This window comes from Arvicanthis niloticus, chromosome 3 (assembly GCF_011762505.2).
Source record: "Arvicanthis niloticus isolate mArvNil1 chromosome 3, mArvNil1.pat.X, whole genome shotgun sequence".
Taxonomy (NCBI): Eukaryota; Metazoa; Chordata; class Mammalia; order Rodentia; family Muridae; genus Arvicanthis; species Arvicanthis niloticus.
In genome coordinates this window covers 137,233,089-137,257,391 of record NC_047660.1, presented here as the reverse complement: position 1 = coordinate 137,257,391, position 24,303 = coordinate 137,233,089, and the positions used below count along the sequence as shown (strand labels likewise).

The window sequence follows — 24,303 nt, the reverse complement described above, 5'->3', positions numbered from 1 at the left end:
CCCCACCCCCACCCCGCCTTCTGCAAGCTGTCCAGGCGTGCATCCTCCACCCCGGCCTGCTCCATTCTAACCATTCCTGGCGGGCACTCTGCGCAGGGCATCTGTGCAGTAACTAGTGAGCAGAGAAACCAGAGTTAGGGGGCCCAACCGCTTGCAAGGCACACCCTCCCCTCCAGCCATCTCTGGGATAGCAAATCCTGATCTAGAAAACAATGGAGAAGAAAATAATAAACATAGAGGACAGTTCCAGGTACAACCACAAGTCATGAGGCCAGACATGACCAGTGGCCACGTGGGGACTGGGACAGAGGCACTTCCGGCTGGAGAAGCCAAGGACACAAGAGATATAGAGAAGGCTTGGACTAGGAAGGCAGGAGGCGGCACCTGGGCTGGGACAAGTAAGACAGAGGTCATGCGAAGGGCGTTGGTCTTGGAGGTCCTTAGCAGAAAGACTTTCAATTTTTGTTTCGCTTGGGCTACATCTTTAGCTTGGGCTACATAAACATAAGACCCTGTCTCAAAAGTTCATATAACAAAAGTAATTAACATTAAAAGTCAGGGCGGACAAGGTGACTTCAACTGGTAAAGGTGTTTACTGCCAAGACTGGAGACCTGGCTCAATCACCAGACATGACACAAATAGTGGAATAAAACTGACTTCTGTGAGTTTCAACCTTCATATACATGTGCCCCCACACATAATAAACATATATATAATTTTTTATTTAAATAAAACAAGGTGAGGGCTGGAGAGACGGCTCAGTGGTTAAGAGCACTGACTGCTCTTCCAGAGGTCCTGAGTTCAATTCCCAGCAACCAAGTGGTGGCTCACAACCATCTGTAATAGGATCCGATGTGGTGCCCTCTTCTGGTGTGTCTGAAGACAGCTACAGTGTATTCATATACAATAAATAAATCTTAAAAAAAAAAAAAGCAACATGATGTCACTGTTTATGGAAACAATTGAACAAAACCAACCAGACAGACAGACAGACCATAATGAACAGGATCTGCCCATGGAGCGTCAGGATATCTGGCTTAGGCTTTAGTGTCCTGAAACTTACTACATACCCCAGGCCGACCCCAAACTTAGCAGTCCTCCTGCCTCACAAGTGTTGAGGTTAAAGGCATAAGCCCCCAAGCATATTAGTTCTTTACTTTAAGGGTCACACAAAGTTGCTCAGGCTGCCCTTGAACTATTTTGAGCTTCCTGCCTCAGCCCCCTAAGTTGCTGTGGTGACAGGCCTGCAGCTCCAGATACAGACTGGAGGGTTCTGGTTTGCTCTAATGTCCGAGAATGCTAGAATCAGGACTGGGGTGTGGGTGGTCCTGGAGATGAGGCAAGAGGATCAGGACTTCAGAGTCATCCTTGGATACAGAAGTTCAAGGCCCAGGCTAGCAGAGCACCTGTCCCCTTCCTGGAACACTGGGTGGAGTGATGTCACAGAGGTCACCACAGCTGAGGAACCCAGGGGGATCTGGGTAATACTTGGGGGAGGGGGAGGATGTGTCTCCCACGCCCAACCTCCCATGTCTGTGGTGAAGTCCATCGAGGTAGTGCTGCCCCAAGATGCGGTCTACCTGGCCGGCTCGAGCATAGACGGGCAGGTGGTCCTCACCCTCAACAGCACCCTTGTGGACCCCGTCGTGAAGGTGGAGCTTGTCGGTAGGGGTTACGTTGAGTGGAACGAAGAAATCGGAGAGACCCGTGATTATAGTAGAGATGTTATTTGCAATAATAAGGCAGATTACGTACATAAAACAAAAACATTCCCAATAAAAGGTAAGAATTCGGCCTGGGGTAGGAAAGTAAACACATTTGCTACTCAATCAACAATCTCTTAGGAGTATCATTCGAGTTAGAGATAGGCCAAGGGAGCCAGGCAGTGGTGGCCCACGCCTTTAATCCCAGCAATTGGGAGACAGAGGCAGGCGGATTTCTGAGTTTGAGGCCAGCCTGGTCTACAGAGTGAGTTCCAGGACAGCCAAGGCTATACAGAGAAACTCTGTCTCGAAAGACCAAAAAAAAAAAAAAGAAAGAAAGAAAGAAAGAAAGAAAGAAAGAAAGAAAGAAAGAAAAGAAAAAAGAAAGAGATAGGCAGAGGGAGGTTATGTTAATTAATAACCAGTATGAAGATGTGAAGAGTCAAGAAGGACATTTCAAAATGAACTCCCAGAGATCCCTGGGAAGAACTGTATCCAGTCCTGCAATGGCTGTGAGAGGTTCTAAGTCAGCATTCTTGTCAGCTTACATGAATGTCTCCCTTGGTATTCAGACTCAAAGGTCACAGGAGAAGAGGGGAGGACAAAGAACGAGGGACAAAAGTCACAGTCCAACACAACTCTAACATTACATCATCCTGAGCGCAGCCTGGGGAGCTCTGTCCCCTCCCAGATTGTGTCTGTGGGTTGTTGTGGGTGTTCAAAGGATTTCCAACTCTGGTATTCTGTTTTTAAATGGTCTCTCTGTGTAGCCCTGGCTGTTCTTTCTGTAGACCAGGTTAGCCTCAAACTCAAAGATCTACCTGCCTCTGCCTCTCAGAGTGCTGGGGTTAAGAGTGTGCACCCCCCAGGTTTTGTTGTTAGTATGTTATATTAATTTTCATATACATGACTATTTTGCCCATGTGTCTGTCTGTCAGTACCATGTGTGTGTCTAGTGCCCAAGAAGGTCAGAAAAAAAAACGCATTGGATGCTCAGAAATTGGAGTTAAGGCTGATTTGAGCCACCATGTGGGTGCTGGGAACTGAACCCAGGTCCTCTTCAAGAGCAGCCAGTGTCCTAAATGCTGAGCTGCCTCCAGCCCCTTGGTTTTAGGAAAGGGTCTAACTCCAAGTGTCAGGGGTCGGCTTTTTTTTTTTTTTTTTTTTTTTGAAAGATTTAACACTTACCCAGAACAGTAGCACTTTGGAGGGTGAGGCAGGAGGATTTCTGACAGTTTGGGACCTGAGCCCTGGGTTCTATTCCCAGCACCATGTAAGCCAGGCATGATGGTGCGTGCCTGTCACTCAGCAATGGAGATAGAGACAGGACAGTCAGATGAGAAAGGCAGGTCTTCCTACACAGGGAGTTCAGGCCAGCCAAGCACATCTTGAAAGTCAGCACAACAACAACAGAGAGAGACAGAAGGGAAGGTGTTGGGGGCAGCTGGAGAGATGGCTCAGCCTTTAGGGGCACCGACTGCTCTTCCAGAGATCCTGAGTTCAATTCCCAGTAAACACATAGTGGCTCACAACCATCTGTAATGAGATCTGGTGCCCTTTTCTGGTGTGCAGGCAAACATGAAGGCGGAATCATCTTTAGAAAAGAAAGAGTTTATAACCTGTGATTCACTCAGCTACTCAGGCATTTATGGAGCACCTACTGTTTTACAAATGTATGTTAAGTATTAAACTTACAACACTAAATCCAACAGATAAAGTTGCTAACATTACAGACATTGCAGGGGAGGGGAGGCCGTAACTCACTGTGAGTGAACACAGGAGCCTTTGACCCCAGCCTGAGGGAAGCAGAAACAGGAGGATCTCTGTGAGTTTGAAACCAGCCTGTTCTAAATAGTGAGTTCCAGAATAGCCTGGGCTACACAGATACACAGAGAGTTCCAGTCTTTAAAAAAAAAAAAAAAAAAAAAAAAGAAGAAAAGAAAAGAAAAAAGAAGAAGTATGTGGGGGGGGGCAGGCAGTGGTGGCACACGCCTTTAATCCCAGCACTTGGGAGGCAGAGGAGGCAGATTTCTGAGTTCAAGGCCAGCCTGGTCTACAGAGTGAGTTCCAGGACAGCCAGGACTACACAGAGAAACCCTGTCTCGAAAAACAAAAACAAAACAAAAACAAGGATTATGGAGGGCCAGAAAGGTTAGGCCACTTCCTGCCAAGGTCGAAGCACAGGCACGTGTGCTCATGCAATTAAAAAAAAAAAAAGAAAGAAAGAAAATAGAACAAGCCAGGTGTGGTAGCGCACATCTTTAATCCCAGCACCTGGGAGGTACAGCCAGGACTACACAGAGAAACCTTGTCTTGAAAAAAAAAAAAAGAAAAAAGAAAACAAAGGAAGAAAAAGTTCGCAGAAATGGAGGCAGAGTAGGAGGGTCCAGCTTCCTCAAGTTGTCACTTGGTCAATCAACAAACATAGGGTTGTGACTAGTAGTTACGTCCCACCAGCAAAGGTTCTGGATGGTTCTCACGCGTGGCCTCGGTGTGTTTCACTTACAGATAATTGGTTAAGGGCAGGCAGCCACACCTTTGACTTCCATTTCAACTTACCTCCCAGGCTCCCGTCCACCTTCAACAGTAAGATCGGCCACATCTCATACTTTGTGCAGGCCCTGTGCATGGGCCGGGAGCATATTCTGGCCAAGAAGAAGCTGTACCTGCTGGTCCAAGGGATTTCTGAATTCCGCCAGCGGAACCTAAGTGAGGTACCCAGGCATCCAGGGAATGGGAGCGGGAGCAGCAGGGCTGCTGACCCAGGCTCAAAGGCACAGCAAAAGGACTTGGTAGACAGAGGTGATTGCTGCCAAGCCCGATTACCTGAGTTCAGTTTTTAGGGCCCATTTGGAGAGAGAAGGAAAGAATCAACTGCAGTGCTTTGCCCTTCCCCACACTCCATGCATGGTGAAGCCTGGACATTCTCCCTGCCCTCCTTCTGCTACACACACGCACACACAGAGGGGAGAGAGAGAGAGAGAGAGAGAGAGAGAGAGAGAGAGAGAGAGATACAGAGACAGAGAGAGAGAGAGAGAGAGAGAGAGAGATTGATAAAAAAAGGTAACTCAGAAACCAGAGCAGGGCTCTTACAGGCAGGATGACTCTCAAGTCTGTGACTTCTACACTTTAAAACGTTTGGTGTCTTGCAGACAGTGACTGTTGGGGCCTCTCCAGGCACCCAGTTCATAATGGAGCCCTTCTACCAATCCCCCAAAACCTGCTAAAAAGCTAAGTGAGGGCATTGGCAGGGTCAAGGTGGCTTGTCCAAGGACATGAATGGTTGTCACGGTGGGGAAGCTCCTGGTATGGAGGACAGGGACTTAGCCCAACTCCCTACATTGCCCAAGAGACACATAGAGAACAAGTTAGTCTTTCCTCAGCATCTCTGAGAGAACCTTCAGTAACTTGGGCCCAGTAACATATGGAGGACCTCCTGGTCGGTCGCACAGAGCCTGGATCCTCAGAAGGGGCCTCTGTTCTCGTGGGGAGAAAGGCTTGGCCTCCAGCTGTCAAGCTTGGTGTTCCAAACACTGGCTCTGAGGTAGATCTGAAATGACACTCACCAGGGACATCATTCCATACCCGCAGAACCAAGCCATGTGAGTCAGGAAGGGGGGTCTTGGGCTGAAGGCCCACGCTCAAACCGCAGTGGCCCCTCTGTCTGTCATGTGACTCCATCCCTGCATGGGAGAGATGGGTACTTTGAACTAGGCGTGGGATTATGACTCAGTGGCAGAGCCAGTGGAGAGACAGAGACAAGGGCTTCTATAAGCTTGGGCCTGGCTCGGTCCCCAACACAGTCCCCACAGTTCCCACATAGACGTTGTCACCCCCACAGCAACAGAAACCTGTGATTCAACCAACCTTAGGGGGGTGCTGGTTGGACTCGGCGTGAGCCCCCACCCAGTGAGCACCTCAACATGTGCCTGCATGAGAGCCACAGGTGACTGATGGAGAACCATGAGGGAACATCCAGGGAGCGCACAGCCTGCAAAGGCCCTGGGGCTGCACGGAGCCCAGTGTGAGGCAGGGAAGGCCATGTGTGAACCCCACTTTTGACCTTGTTTGTGGCTGTTGGTTCTTTGAGGCCTGCCAAGGCCCCGGTGCACCCATGAAGTTTGGACACACAGGAGGGGCTCAGAGGTGATCTCTCAGCGTAGCAGGCAGAAAGAAATGGCCCATTGTTGACAAGGCTGGGAAGACACAGGTCAGAGGCTGAGAGTGGAAGATGATGTCAAAAGAGTCAAAGGTTGCCTATACCTTTAATCTTTGACCTTAAGAGGACAGTGACTGAACCTGACTATACTTTCCTTCCTTTCTTTCTTTCTTTCCCTTTATTTTTACATGTATTTACCTTGGTGGATGGCCTCCATGGCAAGTGTATGCACATCTAGGACAGCTTGTCTCGTGAGAATCAGTTCTTTCCTTCCACTATGTGGGGGGCCTGGGGATCGAACTCAGGTCTATAGATTTGGTGGTAGTAGGGACGCTGGATCATGACCTGTGAAAAAGTTGAAAATGTTTAGCGTGAACAGGGTGTAGTGGCACACTCCTGTCATCCTAGCTCTTGAAAGACTGCAGCAGGAGGATGGCCATGCTGCCTAGTGAGACCCTGACGATGACGATGACGATGATGACGACGACGACGATGATGACGATGATGATGATGATGATAATAATAATAATAATAGAAATGGGCCCAGTGTGGTGGTGCAAGCCTTTAACCTCAGCCCTTGGGAGAGAAAGGCAGGAGGATATCTGAGTTCAAGGCCATCCTGGTCTACAGAGCAAGTTCCAAGACTACCAGGATTACACAAACCCTATCTCAAAAAATTAAAATAAAATAATAAATAAATAAATAGAACATCGTGAATTCAGACAGGAAATCAGCACTGCACAAATGTAGGGAACACAGGACTAAAGCTGGGTGATGTCAGTTCAATATTGTTGATTTCCTGGTTTCCTGGGAGCTGAGACTTCCAGCTTTCAAACTGGATGGACTCAACCAACAAACCTCATAAATACTCCAAGAAGCATTCTTGATTGTTTTTTTGAGACACGGTTTCTCTGTGTAGCCCTCCCTGGCTGTCCTGGAACTCAATACGTAGACCAGTCTGGCCTTGAACTCAGAGATCCCACTGCCTCTGCCCCCCAGTGCTGAGATTGAAGGCGTAGTGGCCACACCTGACTGCTCATTTACTTTTTTGTTTGTTTTGGTCTGCTTGAGAAAGGGTCTCTGGTAGCCCAGGCTAGCCTTGAACTTCCTATGTAGCCAAGGATAAGGCTGGGATTCCTGGTCTCCCTAGCGGCCACCTCCTTAGTGCCAGAAAGACAGGTGGTGTGCCCTGTGACTGACTGGCTTATTTGGTGCTGGGTTGGAAGCCAGAGCCTTGTGTATGCTGGGTGAGTGATCTTCCCAATGAACTGCAGCCGTCTTTGCCCCATTCTATAGCCTAGACTGTCCCTTCTTTAACCCAGGCTGGTCCTGAACTGACCATTCTCCATCTGAGCCTCCTGAGTGCTCCAAGGTCCCTAGGGCTGGAGACACAAACCTGGGCCCAACATTCCCCGCAGTGCCCCACAGGTCTGCTGGCGATTCCGTAAGTCTCAGGGGTTCTATTCCCTTCCCTTTACAGAACCCCCTGTCTGTAGAAGCTGAGAAGAAGGTGTCATACAACTGCTGCAGCCAGGGCTGGGTGAGCCTGCATGTGCAGATGAGCAAGAACACCTTTGTGCCGGGTGAGAAGGTGACATTCACATCAGAGATCCGAAATCACACCGGCAAGTACATCAAGACTGTGGTGTTTGCCCTCTATGCCCATGTGCAGTATGAGGGCTTTACGCCAAGTGCCGAGAGGCGCCGACGGGCAGACAGCAGTGAGCTGCTGCGACAGATGGCCAACGCACGGATCCCAGCCTTCAGTAGCACCACGGTGGTCAGCGCCTTCAACCTGCCGCTGGTTTTGTCTGTGAGCAGTGGCTCCCAGGAGAACGAGATCATGAGGACCAGCTATGAGCTTGTCGTCACTATCCACCTCCCCTGGTCCTTGTCAACTGTCAAAGCCCGGCTCCCCATGATCATCACCAGCACCAGGGACGACAAGCCCAAATGCCTCCAGGTGGATGACTTGCCATATGAGGATCAACTGGTTTGAGTGCCTGAACTTTAAATATTAAAAGCTTATTGTAACTCTGAGTTGTCTGCTGGGCCTAGGGCTAGCCTGGGATGTACAAACCCTGGGCTCTATTCCCAGTACCACATAGTCTGGATGTGATGGTATATACCTGTCATTCCAGCATTCAGGGAAGAGAGCTGGAAAACAGGTGTTCGAGGCCAGCCTCAGGGGCTAACCAAGCTCCAGGCTAGCCTGGGCTATGCAAGACCCAGTCTGAAGGGGACCAAGCTGTCTCTAGGGTCTTGGCAGAGCAGCCTCTGTGTGTCAAGTTTCCATGGGTTAACTACATGTGAACAGAGATCTCCAAGGCCTTGAGTGTGGTGGCACACACCTAGCACCCAGCACTGGGCAGGCCAAGGCAGTATGCTGAGAGGTTTAAAGTCATTTTTGGCTATACACTGTGTTTTAGGCCAGCCTGGGTTATGTGAGACCCTGAGTGCTCCCTCCACAGCTGCCATCAGCTATGCAGCTAAAGCCTTCTGGAACATTCTATGTAGCCCTACAGCTTCCTCAGGAAGTCTCCCTACCCCTCTACCCCTAAGTCTCAGTGACCCACACAGGCAAGCGTTGGGGACACTTCCTGTGTGGTGGTTGATTGCACCCACTATGCCAGGTGGGCCAATGGGAGAAGACAGCTGGGGCCACCCTGCTTCCTGTCCCCTGTGGAGGGGCCCCTCATTCTCCCTGGCTCCTGACTTCAAAATACCCCCCTTCCCAGAAACCCAAGCCACAGCTGCAACCTCTGCAGGGTAGGTGGGGAACAGAAAACACAAAGAGGCAGGTGCAGGAGAACTGTCCACACTGTAAGCCCCAGCCACCACCACTGTGACCCATCTTTCCCACTATCTAGGAAATAAGAACTCTGCCACCAAGGGCTGGTAGAAGGAGCTCACCCCTCTTATCAATCACAGGGACTTAAGGGTCTTATCAAGCTGGATGCCACCCCGACCAGGTCCTAAGTGATACTTATGTTCACTCACTCTCAAGGTGATCACCAGGACGGCAGCACTAGGTCAGTGTCCACTTAGGAGACCAGTCTCCATCCAAAGAGATAGCAGGAACAACTTGTCCCCACCAGCATGACAACATGACCAGGATGTCCTGGTTGCTGGCAGTGCTCTAAGTTATGGGCCAAGCCAGGGCACCTTGGCCCAGGCTGCCCTCTGTAGGAACTGGGAGGGCTGTGGTCCCAGAGGGATTGGGTTACAGGCCCCACAGAGCATAGCCTTTGGGCCAGCCAAGACACTTACACACTGAAATCCGCCTACTGCCCCACTTGCTTTAAGTCACCCAGGAGCCACCAGGCAGCCTGCAGGGTTGGCCTCAGAGCCCAGAGAAACAAGGGACCAAGGAGACCTAGTGCATGCCTCTCACAGGACCTGGAGTGGCCAGGAAATGGTGGCCAGAGAAAGGAACTCAGGTGACTCAAGGGCCTGGAAGAAGCTCAGCCAGCCTGGTGGGCCATGGGGCTCAGAGCCGTGTTCTTCTCCCAAGCCTCCCACCACCACCTCACAGGGTACAGCAGTAGCTGGCTGCCATGAGGCTCAGGAGGGGACAACAGGAGACAGCCAGGTTCTGCATGTTAAATGGCCCCCAGTTTCCTGTGGTGTGAGGCAGGACAAAACCCCCCAGCCACACAGGCCACATGAGGAGGAGACATGAATAGCAGCTGGCCATCAGGTCACTGAGTTACAGCAAAGGCTTGTGGCTGTAAATTACCTTTCAAAGAGTAAGGACACAGACAGCTCCTCTCTCATCTAATCTTCCATTGTTTTTCCTGCTCCAATCTCATGTAATTCAGGCCAACCTCAAACTCACTGGATAGCACTTGAACTGATATCCACGGTCCCCCTGCCTTAGCTCTGGGTGCTGAGGTGACAGGCATGTGCCACACCTGGTGGATGTGGTGCTGGGGGCAGAACCCAAGTTTTGTGTATACTGATTAAGCACTGGGCACCAGCCCCTAATTTCTCCTAAAATTAAAAGAATGCCTTTCATTCCAACACTGAGAGATTGAAGCAGGGGGATGGCCTCAGTCAATAAGACAAAGCCAGTGAAATGGATCAGTGAGAAAGGGAGGCGCTGCAATTCCACAGACCTGCGCTCAATCCCCAGGCTCCCGTGCCTGGTGTAGGGAAATGACTTCCTGCATGCTCTTTTCTGACCTCCACACACACTAGTGGAATGAGTGCCCCCCCCCAAACAAATAGATGTAATGTACATTTTAAAAATTTCTTAGCTGGGCAGTGGTGGTGCACGCCTTTAATCCCAGCACTTGGGAGGCAGAGGCAGGCGGATTTCTGAGTTCAAGGCCAGCCCGGTCTACAGAGTGAGTTCCAGGACAGCCAGGACTACACAGAGAAACCCTGTCTCGAAAAAAAACAAAAACAAACAAACAAAAATTCCTTAGATTCAACCCCCCAATATTGTTGTTTTGTTTTTAAGACAGTCACTGCGTAGCTCCGACTGTCCACCGGTATTCCCCTGAAGTCGTAATGCTATTCAGCTGGCTTGTCTTCCCACGAGTCTCTGAATGCTACCTAGCTGAGAGGGCCCAGACTATGTCCCTAGGACTGCCCTACATGACCTTTGCGTACAGCATGTGTCTAATTGTTGAATGCCTGTATACACAGCTAATGAGCCATGGGCCAGGCCCAAGGTTAATAGGACATGCCTTCTATGACACAGAAAGAGGCGACATCGGGGAGAGAGAAGGGGAGCCGTCGGGAGGGGGACACAGAGTGAAGGGGCTCTGTGAGGGAAGGAGCGGCGTCGGGGGCAGAGAGGGAAGGGGCACTGTAGAGGGGCACGGAGGGGAGGGCCGCCGTCGCGAGCAGGGCGCCACCTCGCGGCTCCATGCCCCATCCCGCCACTGCCCTTGTGAAGGCGGCATTGTTCACTGGAAGCAGGAAGATAAAGAACTCGGTCTGAGTCAGGGCAGCTTAGAAAAAGAGGAGGTGCCGGACGGAAGTCTGGAAAGATCTCCGGTAACTCAGTAAGGGTGGGTCCTCTCCGGGCCGGGCTCACATTCGTGCATGCGCAGTTGCAAAAGCCTGAGCACATTCTTCACTACCGCACGTAGTCACACCCACAACAAATACATTCACCTCTTTCTTAGCCCCTGCAGCCGTCTGAGGTTAACACTTAGGTTACAGACCAAGGAGAAAAAGAACATTTAGGGATGGAAAAAAAAAAGTCCCGGAAGTATCTTCAGGAAAGGGTTGATCCAGGGGTCCAGGAGCAGAAAGCTGGATACTGCTCATGGCTGGCCGTCTCAGGGCCTCAGTGCCCTCGTCCGCCAGCGGCCTTGGGACAATAAGAGCCTCAATCTGGATGACAGCAAGCTTTCCTTTAGGACCCAATCAGGGCTGTTCAGGGGGGTGTGTCCTCCTGGCTATTGATTCCCCTGGGTCCGATGGACTTCTAAAAATGTCACTCAACCATTCCTTGGATCTGGAAGCCTCTCTGAGGTCTCTGGAAACATGGGAGGATTCAAGGACCCCAGAATGGGTTTCCATTCTCCTCTCCACCCAGGATCAGGACTCCAGGTCTTTCTGGGACTCAACTAACGCAGCCAACCTGGGCTGGGTCGGCTCAGAAGGGTGGGCGGAACTACGCCACGGGGACCTCTGATTGGCCCTCTGTCCCGTCACTGTAAGGCCCCTCCCTCCACGGGGATCCACGAGGCCGCCCCCGCCCCTCCCGGTAGATCCGAGCTGGACCTGTTAGGGGAGGTTTCCTCTCTTGGACGACCTGAGGACTTTGGTGAGAGCTGGGGGGCGAGGGGCAGGCTTGAGGGGCCTTTAGAGAGAGGAGGGAGAAACGAGGCTTCCCTGGGAGGACTCGGGTATCCCAAAATCTCTGCACTCTAGGAAATCCTACTTTTAGAGGAGACTTTAACTTTTTACCCAAGGACCCAAGTTTTGCAGCACTTCCAACTCTTGGCCTGGCCACCCTAGGACCTTAGCGTCCCCGTCAGTGACGGAGTCCCTGAGCGTCAAAAAAGATGAATTCCACAGAATTAGAGTTGTGTTCAAACGCACGTCCCATGTGTCCTGTGCTGTGGCTCCTCCCTCCTCCCGCTGATTCTGAGTGTCCTGCCCGCAAGAACAACCAGCCCAGCAGCTGCAGTCACAAATAGTTTTACTAGACGTGCACTAGCCCCAGGCCCTGGAGTGTGTAGGGGTGGGGATGGGGGTGGAAGGGCCCTGCCTAAAGCCAGGCCTGTTTCACAGGAGGTTGTGACCTGCAGTCTTGTCCCCAGCCGAGCCTGGTGCCTCCCGCTCTTGGAATCTCTCAAATTCAGTGTTTTGTTTCTATCTTGTTAATCGTTTTTTGGAAATGGCCCTACTCTAAACTAGGGTGGCTTGGATTTTGCTATCCCCCTGCCTCCACCAATAATGCTGGAATGACAGCACTGTCACCAAACCAGGCAGAAAGACTCCTTGAATCACTTCTAAGCCTTGGCTACATGCTGGGTTTTGACCCTGGGGGCTTTTTGGCTTTCTCAGCCTTGAAAGTAATCTTGTGGGCTGGGTGTGTGGAGGAGGGTCAGTTTCAGGCAGCTGGAGCCAGGTATAGGGAGATACGATGTCACAAGCACTCAAAAGGAGCAAAAGGTGCCCGGCTACAGTCCCCTTGCTTGGGATGGGGACAGAGGTGTCTGACTCCTAAGGGATCAGTCAGGTTTTGCCACCCACCTTACCAGGTGACAGTTACTGGGTTTAGGTAAGGCATGAGCAGCGTCACCTGACTCCCCTGTTGGGAAATCTTTATCACAACCCTAACTGCTGGGGCTTGCCAGTTTATTGAGCATCCACTATGGCTTAGCTGCGGATCTGAGCATCCTGCAGACAACATCAGCCAATCTCATGGCATCCAGGCTGGCCTAGAATTCATTGTGTAGTGGAACATGGTCTAGATTTCTGACCTTTCTCAAGTGCTGGGGTGACAGGTATGTGCCATTACACTTGGTGTCTGTGGTTCTGGGGCACCTTAAATACCCAGCCCATTTTTTCTTTTTTTCTTTTCCTCTTTCTTTTCTTCCTTCCTCCCTTTCTTCCTTCCTCCCTTCCTTCCTTCCTTCCTTCCTTCCTTCCTTCCTTCCTTCCTTCCATGTATGTGAGTACATTGTAGCTGTCTTCAGACACACTGGAAGAGTGCATTTGATCTCATTACAGATGTTTGTGAGCCACCATGTGGTTGCTGGGAATTGAACTCAAAACCTCTGGAAGAGCAGTCAGTACTCTTAACCACTGAGCCATCTCTACAGCCCCCCCCCCCCCCCCCCCCCAGTTTTTAACTGGTTTTAAAACAAGTAATATCACCTACCTGTCCTAAAATTCATATACCAGGCTTCTACCTCTCTGTCTGAACACTGTCCTCTGTCCGTCAAGCTTTCTGATCTTCTAACATCTATGTAAAGACAAGCAGACTCAGGCTGCAGTGATGGTTCAGCAGTTAGGAGCACTCACTGCCCTCAGAGAACCCAGGTTCAGTCCCAGCACCAGCCTCAGGCTCCTTATTTAGCCTAACCTCAGCTCCAGGGGTCTAATGCTCTGGACCCTGTGGCCACTGCATGCACATAAACAAAGCTAAAACATAGATCTTTATGAGATTTATTATATTTGTTTATTTTTGCTTTATGTTTTGTTGAGACTGGTTCTCACTCTGTAGACCAGGCTGACCTGGGACTCACAGAGATCCTCCTGCTTCTGCTCCCAAGTGCTGGGATTAAAGGCATGCACCATCACCCCTGGCTTAACTTATAAACTTATTTTTAGTTGCATGCTGCACGTGTGAATGTGAGTGCAGTGCCATAGAGGCCATGTGTCCTTGAGCTTGAGGGACAAGCAGTTGTGAACCCTGTGCTATGGGTGCTGGGAATCAAACTCGGATCCTCTGAAAGAACAGTACATGGTTTGTACCTCCTGAGCCATCTTTCCAACTCCCAAAATACTCTTTAAGGAGAGAGAAAGAGAATCTTGGATGTTTCAGACATTTGCCTCAGAACTCCTTGGCATGCAAGAGGTCTCTGGTTTGATTGTTTTTTTGTTTGTTTTGTTTTGTTTTTTGAGACAGGGTTTCTCTGTGTAGCCCTGGCTGTCCTGGAACTCACTCTGTAGACCAGGCTGGCCTCGAACTCAGAAATCCGCCTGCCTCTGCCTCCCAAGTGCTAGGATTAAAGGCGTGCACCACCACCACCCAGAGCAAGAGGTCTCTGTTTTAACTTGAACACACATTGCTTTTGTTTTTAAATCCCCTGCTGCTGGGCAACTAAGTTGTCCCTATTGTCATGTTGAGACTCACAAATGAGCACAGCTGTGGGATCAGTGTCAACTGTCTGGTCACATGGAAGAAGGCTGTGAGGTAACAGTACCCTTGAGAGAGGTGTTGGACCTGACCTGTCCCCTTAATGGATGGCAAAAGTGAGCCTTAAAGGGACATGTCTGCCAGATGTGGCCTAGGACCCCTGTCAAAACCACCCAGAGTTAGGGGTCCTAAAGCAAGAGGTTGGGGGCATGGTCAGGAATGGAGCCCCTGCCTAGAATTCCCCAGTCAGGGGCTGGGGGTGTGACCAGAGGTGCAGCTTTGTTGAGTGCCTGAGGAGCTGGGTTGGATCTCCTCCAGCACATAGGGTCAGCAGTTGGGGTGGAGCTAAAATGAGCCAGGCCCCACCTTGGACCTTCTGAACTGATGACTGCGCTCTGAGAGGGCTGAAGGTTCACAGATAACTGTGCTTCCTGTGTTCCTGGCTTTCCCTGAAGGGAGGAGGGCTGGCTGTCACTTGACTGTCTTCTGCCCACAGCAACTGCTGCCGAGACCATGTCTAGCAATGGGACAGATGTGCCTGCTGAAGCCCAAGCTGCTGTGGAGGAACCTGTGGTGCAGGTGAGGGGCCTGAGCTTCAGGGAGCCCTGTGCTGCTGAGTTCTGTGGCAGCCTGCTGGGAACAGAAGGAGCTAGCCAGGGGAGAAGTCAGAAGGTCTCCCTCCCTCCTTCCTTCTTTTCTCTTTCTTCTTTTTGTTTATGACAGTCTTGATATGTAGCCCAGGCTAGTGTGGAACTCACAGAGACCCCTATGTCTGTCTTCTGAATGCTGGGGATTAAACGCCTAGATCCAGCCCTCCATTTTTCCTTTGCATTCAATACAGGGTTTCATGTAGCACAGGCTAGCCTCAAACTCACTATATGGCTGAGGATGATTTTGAACCCCTGATCCTCTAGCTTGTACCTCCTGAGTGATAGAAGGGTGCGCACGTGCACTCTCTCTCTCACTCTCTTTCTGTTTCTCTCCCCCTCATATCTCTGTCTTTCTCTCCCCTGTCTCTCCAAGACAGTGTCATTGAGTTCAGGATGAATTCCTGTAGCCCAGGGCATCAAAGTCACCATAGAGCCCTTGAGGTCCTGGCCTGTGCCGAATGACATCATGTGCCATTTCCCTTGGTTTCAAGGATTGGGAATGAAACCAAGGGCCTGTTGTGTGCTTGGCCAGTGCTTTAACAAAAATGCAGTACTTCAGGCAAGCCTGGTGTAGCTGCAGACGTAGGTAGGTCTCTGTTCCAGGTCAGTGTGGTCTACAGAGTGAGACCCAGTCCTAAAAATACAGGAGGAAACAAAAAAAAAAAAAATGGGATTCCTCAGTTACTGCACTTCCTGACACATCACTAGGTGGCCAATCCCATGCTGGAACCTTCAGGTTCCTGCTTTGTGCAATTGTTCGCCCCAGGAGTGGTAAAGCCCAGCTGATCTGTTCCCCCAGAATGAGAGCATGCCAGTAGGCATTCTGAGATTCTCACCAAGTCCCCTGCCCCTCGTAGCCCAGTGTGGTGGAACGTGTTGCCAGCCTGCCTCTCATCAGCTCCACGTGTGGGATGGTGAACGCCGCCTACACCTCCACCAAGGAGATCTACCCCCATGTCAGGACTGTGTGCGATGTGGCCGAGAAAGGCGTCAAGACCCTCACCACAGCTGCGGTCAGCAGCGCACAGCCCATCCTGTCCAAGCTGGAGCCCCAGAGTGAGTTGACGACCCCAAGCTGTGGAGAATGCCTCCTCATGGCCATATTTGGAAAGAATTATCCCCACTTCTGATCTCCAGTTCCCTGAAACCAGTCCTAGGCTGCTCTCCCCACCTTTGAAGGGCATTACAGTGAGTGTGTTTTCTCCCTGCAGTTGCGACGGCCAGCGAGTATGCACACCGAGGGCTGGATAGACTCCAGGAAAGCCTGCCCATCCTCCAGCAGCCGACTGAGAAGGTCAGTGCTAAGTCAGTTGACTCTGTCTTGAGGCCCTGTCTAGACCTGCCAAGTCCTGCTGTATATACAGCACATCATACATGTGACAGTCCTCACTGTCCTCACCTGCACTGGGCAAGAAGGCCTTTAAGGCTGGCCACATCCAGTCAGAATGGATCCCACCGAACCCAGAGTAAAGGCACACAGTGTCATCTGGTCTGGCCTCTCAGGTACTATGCACAGTTTAGATTGTGGTCCACACCCTTGGAAACAGAATTGTAAGCCTTTGGAAAGGAACCTAAACCCAAGAAGACAGAGGATGCAAATATAACAGACACACGTCAGATTCTGCCCCATGACTTTTACATGTGCTGTTCCACAAACTCAGCTCTCTGATCTCTGGAACCCCCATTAACCAAATCCAGTGAATAACTGGACAGCCAGTAGGACATTTTCTTGACAGGGTCTTACTGAAATAGCCCAGGTTGGCTTGAATGCTCTCAAACCCCTGGCCACAACCCCAATGTCTCACTGAGGGATTCTAGGCAGGGGCTCCACCTGGACCCCATCCTACCTGGCCTCTGAATCAAAGTCTGGGTAGCTACTTTGCTTTGGGAACACACTTTCTTTTCCTGTCCTTGTGGGCTAGGCCCCTACCCTACACTCCTGTGTACCACGCCCAGGAATAGTTTCAATGCCTGGACAACAGGACACTCTGGGTTTGATGGCATCTGGATGACCTGAAGCCTGAGGCAGCTGGAGGCTTCCCAGCAGCCCTTTGTCTCTCACTCCCAGAATGTTTTCTCCCCACACAGACTGGCTTTAAAGTGTCCTTCCCAGTGGTGCTCCCAGTATAGAAGGGAGATGGAGCCTATGCTGAGGCTCTGGGCCTGGGATTTGGGAAGGTCCCTCTACCCTCTGAGCCACATGAGACCAGGCTGTGGCCAACATGGCATTTGAACCTGGGCTATTACATAGACTGCAGCTACATAGTTTAGGATTGGAGCCAGCCTGGGACACATAAGCCCCCATGTCAAGAGTAAATAGGGCCACGATAGCTCAGTGAGTGAAGGTGACTGCAGCCAAGCCTCAGGACCAGAGTTTTAATCCCCAGGACCCACAGAGTAGGAGAAAATTGACTCCTGCAAGTTATCCTCTGAACTTCACACACATACTGTGGCACATACAAATATAAAAAGGAATTTAAATTGTCTACTTAATTACCTAATTAATCAATTAGAGGCTGGAGAAATGGCTCAGTGGTCAAGGCTGTTTGCTCTTCTTCCGCAGGACCTGCGTTTAATTCTCGTTACCCATTTTAGGTAGCTCACAATTGCCTGTAACTCCAACTGGCCTCTGAAGGCACCTGCACACAGAACATACACCTATATAGATATATAAACTTAAACAAAAATGTCTTCTTAAAATTTTTTAGCTAATTGGGGAGGACACAGGCTCATCCAGGAACACCTTAAAATAAAAACCAAAACCACAGAGAGGTTGAGTGATGGCTGTCCTGGCACTTACTATGTAGTCCGGGCTGCTATGCAGTGCTGGCGTTAAAGGCATGAACCATAATCCCAGCTGTGAAGTCTTCTTACCCACACAAGGCTAGGATGACCCTATGGCCTGTCTGAGTTGGGTATCCCAGTGTGGAAGGATGCTGATGTGTCCCCTCCTGCAGGTTTTGGCGGATACTAAGGAACTGGTGTCATCTACAGTGACTGGGGCTCGAGAAATGGTATCCAGCTCAGTGTCCAGTGCAAAGGACACAGTGGCCACCCGGGTCACAGGAGCGGTGGATGTGACCCGCGGAGCTGTGCAAAACAGTGTGGACATGACCAAGTCAGCAGTGACCAGCGGTGTCCAGTCAGTCATGGGCTCCCGAGTGGGACAGATGGTGATTAGTGGAATGGACAGGGTGCTGGTGAAATCGGAGGCCTGGGCAGACAATCGCCTGCCCCTGACAGATGCAGAGCTAGGTGAGTATCCTCACCCTGGTTCCTCTGGCCTGGCTCACCTCCTGCCTCAGTGCCTATGCTTGGTCTTCACCACAACTGTCCCTGAAAGGACTCCCTCCTTTGCCCAGAGCCCTCCAAGTCCTCTGGTGGAATCTTTCCACCATGGAGGTTCTAGGGATCAAACTTAGTCAGGCTTAGCAACAAGTCCCTTTACCCGCCGAGCCACCGCTCAAGTACTGGTGTGTGTCACTACCCCAGCTTTTATAGAGGGCTCGGTTTCTCCTTGGCCATGAGCCTGCAGCTTTGTGTGGTGCAGCTTTGTGTGGTGCATCCAAAGCAAGACAAACACTCACCCAGCCTACAGTGACCCTCTGCAGGGGAGACCGGCTGCGCTCCTCTGCAGTTCCCCAACTGATGGCGGGAGACACCCACCGGCCTGGGATAGGGGGTGACGGTCAGAAAGTAGGAAGGCCCTTCAAAATGGAATTGTCTCAAAGAACTTTTGAGCACAAGAAATCAGGAATAATTTGTTACAAATAAAAGTACCTGTGACAGCTAAAAAAAAGAAAAAGATGACGGGCATGCATAAAGAGGAACCATGGCTCTGTGGGGGCGGCTCTCATCTGAGCAGCCTTGGTTTTAACCACTGTTTCCAGAGGCATCCCTGGCTGTCCTAGGCAATAGCAGAGCCATGTGGGACCTAGCTTTGTAACCCAAGCAAGGCAGCCTGTGCCTGTCACCCCAGGGATAAGGCAGGAAGATGAGAAATTCTAGGCTACATAGCCTAGGTTAAGACCCTGTCTCACAACACAAGAATCAGCTTCAGGCTGGGGCTGTTGTTCAGTGGGTAGAGTGGTCACTTAGCACAGGACAGGTCCTGGGCTCCATCCCAGCACAACAGCCAGGTGTGGCGTGCACTTAGGAGGTGGATGCAGGAGGACCGGAAGTTAGAGGCTAGCCTCTTTCCTTCAGGCCAGTTGAGCTGCCTGCCTGTCCCTCCCCATGTCCTGCCAACTCTCTGTCCATCCCTTGCCTTGGCTTGAAGCACAAAGCCCCTTTCACTTTTCCAGATGCAGTCCCAGCTTCCAGGAGAACTGCCACACACCAGCTGGCGCAAACCAAAAAGTAGCCGATTGGTTTGCAAAATGTACCATATAAGGAGAAGTGAGAAGAGGGAAACGTTTTTTTTCAAACCATAGAATTTTACCTTGCATGATGGCACACGCCTTTAATCCCAGCACTCAGGAAACAGAGGCAGGCAGATGTCTGAGTTTGAATCCAACCTGGGCTACATATTGAGACCCTGTCTCAAAACCAAACCAAACAAAAAGCCCTAGGATTTGACTTTTTGTCTCTGAATGTCTCAGTGGCCTTTCATTGAATGTGGTGCAGAGGCCACAGCTGTCTCTCTGTCCCCGGCCAGTGTTCCCCCTGCTTTTTGAGACAGAGCATCAGTGACCTAGGACTCTGACTTGGCTAGGCTGCCTGGCCAGGAGGCTCTAGGGGTCTGTCCTCCCAATTTTTAAAGATATATTTCATTTTAATCATATGATATACGCTTGTGCTAGGTACACATGGGGCAGCCAGAACACAACTTCTGGTAGTCGGTTCTCTCCTACCGTGGGATCCACAGGTTGAACTTGGGTCATCAGGCTTTGGCAGCAAGCCTCTTGGTCTGCTTAGCCATCTTGCCGGCCCATCGTTGTTTTCTAGTCCTGTAGTCCTGAGGATGAACCAACTTCCAGATAGCTGCTCTACCACTGAACCACATCGCCAGCCCTCTTTTTGCGTTTTTATTCCGAGACAGGGTCTCCTGTAGCTTGCGTTGCCAGAGACTTGCCTTGGCTGCCTGACACATGGCATGAATTGGGTAGTGTGAGCCTGAGCACTCTCTCCCTCTGACCCTGCAGCCCTGATTGCCACAGCCCCAGAGGACACAGACATGGCCTCGCTGCAGCAGCAGAGACAGGAGCAGAACTACTTTGTCCGGTTGGGCTCCCTCTCCGAGCGGCTGCGCAATCATGCCTATGAACACTCACTGGGCAAGCTGCGGAGTGCCAGGCAGAGTGCGCAGGAGGCGCTGCAGCAGCTCACACACGTGCTCGGCCTGGTGAGCCTCCTGCTGGGGCCATGGCTGGGGCCTCCTTTCTGCTGCTCCCCTCCTTGAGCTTAGCTGCAGGTGGGCTGGGCTGGCTTCCTCCACACCATAGTGTATCGGTCAGTTCAGGCTGTGTAACAAAGGCCTGGGCCTTTTTCTCCAGCTGGCTGGCTAGGGGTGCTGGTCGCTGAGTCGCTAGGCCAGCAAGAGCAGCTAAGGCACACGCATACTATTCCAACTTATTTACATGAAGTTGATGGTGGTTGGTGGTGGAGCAGGATCTATCCTCAGCACTGCCCAAGGGGAAAAATAAAAGCGTGTGTCTCCTTGGTGTATGCCTCTCATTCAGTCAGAGGCCAGCCTGTTCTACATAGTGAATTCCAGACTAGCAAGAAAAAAAAAAGTAAATGAAGCGCATGCTCATCCCTGCTCTGTCCAGCTGGAACCCAGTGTCTAGGACATGGGCTCCCTCTGATAGGGCCCCTTTCTCTGTGCTGTAGATGGAATCCCTGAAACAGGGCATGGACCAGAGGCTGGGGGAGGGGCAGGAGAAGCTGCACCAGATGTGGCTCAACTGGAACCAGAAGACCCCACAGGATGCTGAAAAGGACCCAGCTAAGCCAGAGGTACCCAATGGGCCCCAGAGTCCCTGTGTGAATCTCCGTGCCCTGTTCAGTGTAAATCATGCTTCTGTCCCCGGGCAACCACAGAATCCATGCTCGACAGGATTCTATGTTGTTTTGGCTTCAGTTTTTAATTTTTACATTTTTATTATTATTTCTTAGGGGGTGTGGGTGGGTTGGTTTGGCTGGGTTTTGAGATCACAGCTGTGCGGCACCACATCTGGCCTCCTAGTGTCCATATTGTGGTTTGTTTGGGGTTTGTAAACTTTTTCTAAGTTTTGCTGTTTGGCTTTTGATTCCCTTCCCTACCCTACCTCAGTGGCTTTTGATCCCTGATGATTCCAGGCATCTTCCAGTGTCTCTCTGAAAATCTTAAATATTTTGAAAAGGTTATGGGAATCTGTCTTCTAGTTCCAAACTCAGTGAGCCAAATTCCTGTCCTCCAAGCTGGGAACTGTACCCTGCTGGCCCTCAAACCCCTCACCCCACTCCAATCTCCCCCTTTCAGCAGGTGGAGACCCGGGCACTCAGCATGTTCAGGGACATCGCCCAGCAGCTGCAGAACACGTGTGGTGCCCTGGGGGCCAGCATCCAGGGCCTGCCCAGCCACATAAGGGAGCAGGCCCAGCAGGCCCGCAGCCAGGTGGATGACCTTCAGGCCACCTTCTCCGGCATCCACTCCTTCCAGGACCTCACAGCCAGCGTTCTTGCCCAAACTCGGGAGCGTATAGCCAGAGCTCGGGAGGCCCTCGACCACACTGTGGAGTACGTGGCCCAGAACACTCCAGCCATGTGGCTGGTAGGCCCCTTCGCTCCTGGAATCACTGAGAAAGCCCCTGAGGAGAAGTAGGGAGAAGGATCAGGGCCATTGTCTATCTGGCTTGACCGCTTTTCCCAACAATCTTATTGAACGGCAGGTCCTCCCCCACTCATTCTGAACAAGACATGTATTTAGCCTATTCCCATCAGTCTTTTAAAGCAAAACTTTTTTCTAGAATGTTCCAGAGGAAAAAAAAATCCAGAATGTTCTAGAAAAAAATTTTTTTTTCCTAAAAAGAAAATGAGGGTAATGAGTAGTGATAGCACAAGCCTTTCATCCTGTGCCAGCACTGTGGTGTAGAGGCAGGAGGGTCACAAGTTCAAAGCCTGACTGCCACATAGCAAATTCAATGATAGTCTAAGCGACGTGAGACCTTGTCTTGAAGTAAAGCAGGCATATAGTGCTATTCCACTCCAGCCTCTCTCCTACATGATGGCTCACAGCAGCCAGCTCTTCCAGCACACCTTGATACCTGGTCCAAGAATCCAGCAACTGTGACAGGTGGACAGCTGGGATGTTGTCATCATTTCAGATGAGAAAGTGACCAACGGCTGAGTGTCCACTGTTCCTCAAATCCTGGGGCTCAATATTGCCTTAATAAATTTTACGTGCATCAGTGGCCAGCAGATGGTGTGTATGTGTGTTCCCTCCCTTCCTAGCAGCTGAGCTACCCTGGCATCCCTAGGGGCCTTCTTCCTTCTGTCTCTGCTTTATGCACAGTGCAAGCCTTTGTTGGAAGTGACCACTTGTGGCCATGTAGGAACAGCAGGAAGGACCTGTGGCCTACTTTTTCTCCGTTTCTGTGAGGTGTGGAGAAGGGTCAGTGTGACAGGCTGAACCTGCCAAACATGCCCCACGTCATTTCCCCTTGACCTCAAGGTCATCCCAACTCAGAAGGTAGGGAGAAGGGAATCAGGAGTTCAAGGTCATCCTTGGCTACTTAGTAAGTTTGAAACTAACCTGGGCTATATTGAGACTGTGTCTCGAAACAGCAGAACTCAGGGCAGGAGAGGTGGCTGCAGTGGTGAATGGTGAAGCACTTGGGTTTGGAGTGGAAGCCGAGAGAACTCATTTCAGAGACAGAAGCTTAAAGATGGAAGCTTTATTTTCTGCACTTGCAGGGAGGCCACCAGTTCGGGATCTGAACTCCTAAGAGGGACTGCACAGCCTTTTAATAGGATAGGAACACAAAGTGAAAGGGAGCCAGGTGGGCTGTTGCATTGACCAATTATGTATTTTTTCTTTGGTTTTTTGTTTTGGTTTTTTTGTTTGTTTGTTTGTTTAGTTTTTGTTTTTTTCCAGACAGGGTTTCTCTGTGTAGCTCTGGCTGTCCTGGCACTCACTCTGTAGACCAGGCTGGCCTCGAACTCAGAAATCCACCTGCCTCTGCCTCCCAAGTGCTGGGATCAAAGGCGTGGGCCACCACCGCCCAGCGACCAATCATATTTTGACACAAGGGGTTAAACAAGGAAGTTAACATTGGTGACTGGGCCTTATCGGGGTCACCTGGTTTCAGAGTCATTGAGTCAGCTTTTACAGCCAGGTCCCCTGCTGGACTCTGACCTGGAGTCTAGAAGGATAAGGGAACAAAGGAAGCCAGGCAGTGGTGGTGGCACACGCCTTTAGTCCCAGCACTTAGGAGGCAGAGGCAGGTGGATTTCTGAGTTCAGTCAGGTCTACAGAGTGAGTTCCAGGACAGCCAGGGCTACACAGAGAAACAAAAACAAACAAACGGAAAAACAAAAGGAACAAAGGAGTGGAGGAGCAGCACAGGGTCAGTTAAGTCAAGACAGGAGCACATTTATGACTTGTGTGTCTTACACACAAGTGTAATTTAGACAACAGGATAATGGCATCTTCCCTCTTCCCGTCCTTTCCTGGTTAACTGACAAAACATGAAAAATCTATGAAGCAAGAGCGGATTGGGTTCTGGGGCCTGGGAACATGAGCTCATCCTGCCAGCAAGATGGAACTTGTTCCTGGAATGGCTGGACTCAGACAACTGTGTCCTAACAATGTGACCAAAAGAAAACACTTGATGCCAACCTCCACAAATATGTACACATGAAGACTGAGAGGCCACTCTGAGACTTGCCTTGGAGAGATCGTGTTCAGTGATGATAGGAGACAGAAACTCCCACCTAGAATCCCCAGCAAGACGGTGGGGTGGGTGGCTCATTTGTGCACCCCGCCTCTCTCCGACAAATTTTTGTTTTGTGTCTCTGTGATGGCTCAGCAAGAAAAGCTACTTGCTGTTCTTTGATCTACATACATATATTTCTGCGCGCGCGCGCGCACACACACACACACACACACACACACACGTAAAATCAAGTAAAGAATTTAAAATATTCAAAACTAAACAGTTGTTCAAAACCTTTTGGCCTCCAGCACTTCTGTTTACTTGTATTTAGTTTTGAGATGGGGGTCTCACTGTGTGGGGCAGGCTTCCTTGGAACTGGGGCAATCCACCTGCTTCAGTTTCCTGTGTGCTGCTAGACTGATAAGCATGAGTCACTAGGGTCCCTGTGAACTTAGTCACATGATGCTTTGCGAATCCCCAGAGTGTGTCACTAGCTCAACTCTGTGGCCACCAGCTTAATGTTCTCTGGAGGCGGAGGGCTCCTTCCTCCTTCCCCACCTCTGGCCTCACACAGTACAAGCCCTGCCTAGTTCCACGTGG

The 24,303-nt window shown here is 50.8% G+C and overlaps 2 protein-coding genes across 3 annotated transcripts; both read left to right on the top strand.

Annotated features, from left to right (window-relative positions):
* The first annotated feature begins 1,486 nt into the window (after positions 1-1,486).
* Positions 1,487-7,914, top strand: Arrdc5 (arrestin domain containing 5). The gene is made up of 3 exons (XM_034499161.2): positions 1,487-1,783; positions 4,213-4,418; positions 7,344-7,914. Exons 1-3 carry the CDS (start codon positions 1,531-1,533, stop codon positions 7,860-7,862), a joined length of 978 nt encoding a protein of 325 aa, XP_034355052.1. The 5' UTR covers positions 1,487-1,530; the 3' UTR covers positions 7,863-7,914.
* A 3,625-nt stretch (positions 7,915-11,539) lies between these two features.
* Plin3 (perilipin 3) lies at positions 11,540-22,246 on the top strand. Of its 2 annotated transcripts, none has more exons than XM_034499228.3 (8): positions 11,540-11,648; positions 14,692-14,774; positions 15,703-15,901; positions 16,057-16,139; positions 17,803-18,100; positions 19,990-20,189; positions 20,678-20,803; positions 21,309-22,246. In XM_034499228.3, the coding sequence occupies exons 2-8, from the start codon at positions 14,709-14,711 to the stop codon at positions 21,648-21,650; spliced, it is 1,314 nt and encodes a 437-aa protein (XP_034355119.1). In that variant the 5' UTR covers positions 11,540-11,648; positions 14,692-14,708; the 3' UTR covers positions 21,651-22,246. The 2 variants fall into 2 exon arrangements, with proteins under 2 accessions (XP_034355119.1, XP_076788112.1); XM_076931997.1 differs by having other exon boundaries at positions 11,562-11,648; positions 21,312-21,794.
* The last annotated feature ends 2,057 nt before the right edge of the window (positions 22,247-24,303 follow it).

Coding starts and splice junctions, on each gene's coding strand:
- Arrdc5 (XM_034499161.2), top strand. CDS start 1,531: ATGTCTGTGGTGAAGTCCATCGAGGTAGTGCTGCCCCAAGATGCGGTC. Junction 1,784..4,212: donor AAAAACATTCCCAATAAAAG/GTAAGAATTCGG, acceptor TTTCACTTACAG/ATAATTGGTTAAGGGCAGGC. Junction 4,419..7,343: donor GCCAGCGGAACCTAAGTGAG/GTACCCAGGCAT, acceptor TTCCCTTTACAG/AACCCCCTGTCTGTAGAAGC.
- Plin3 (XM_034499228.3), top strand. CDS start 14,709: ATGTCTAGCAATGGGACAGATGTGCCTGCTGAAGCCCAAGCTGCTGTG. Junction 18,101..19,989: donor CCTGACAGATGCAGAGCTAG/GTGAGTATCCTC, acceptor CTGACCCTGCAG/CCCTGATTGCCACAGCCCCA. Junction 20,804..21,308: donor AGGACCCAGCTAAGCCAGAG/GTACCCAATGGG, acceptor TCCCCCTTTCAG/CAGGTGGAGACCCGGGCACT.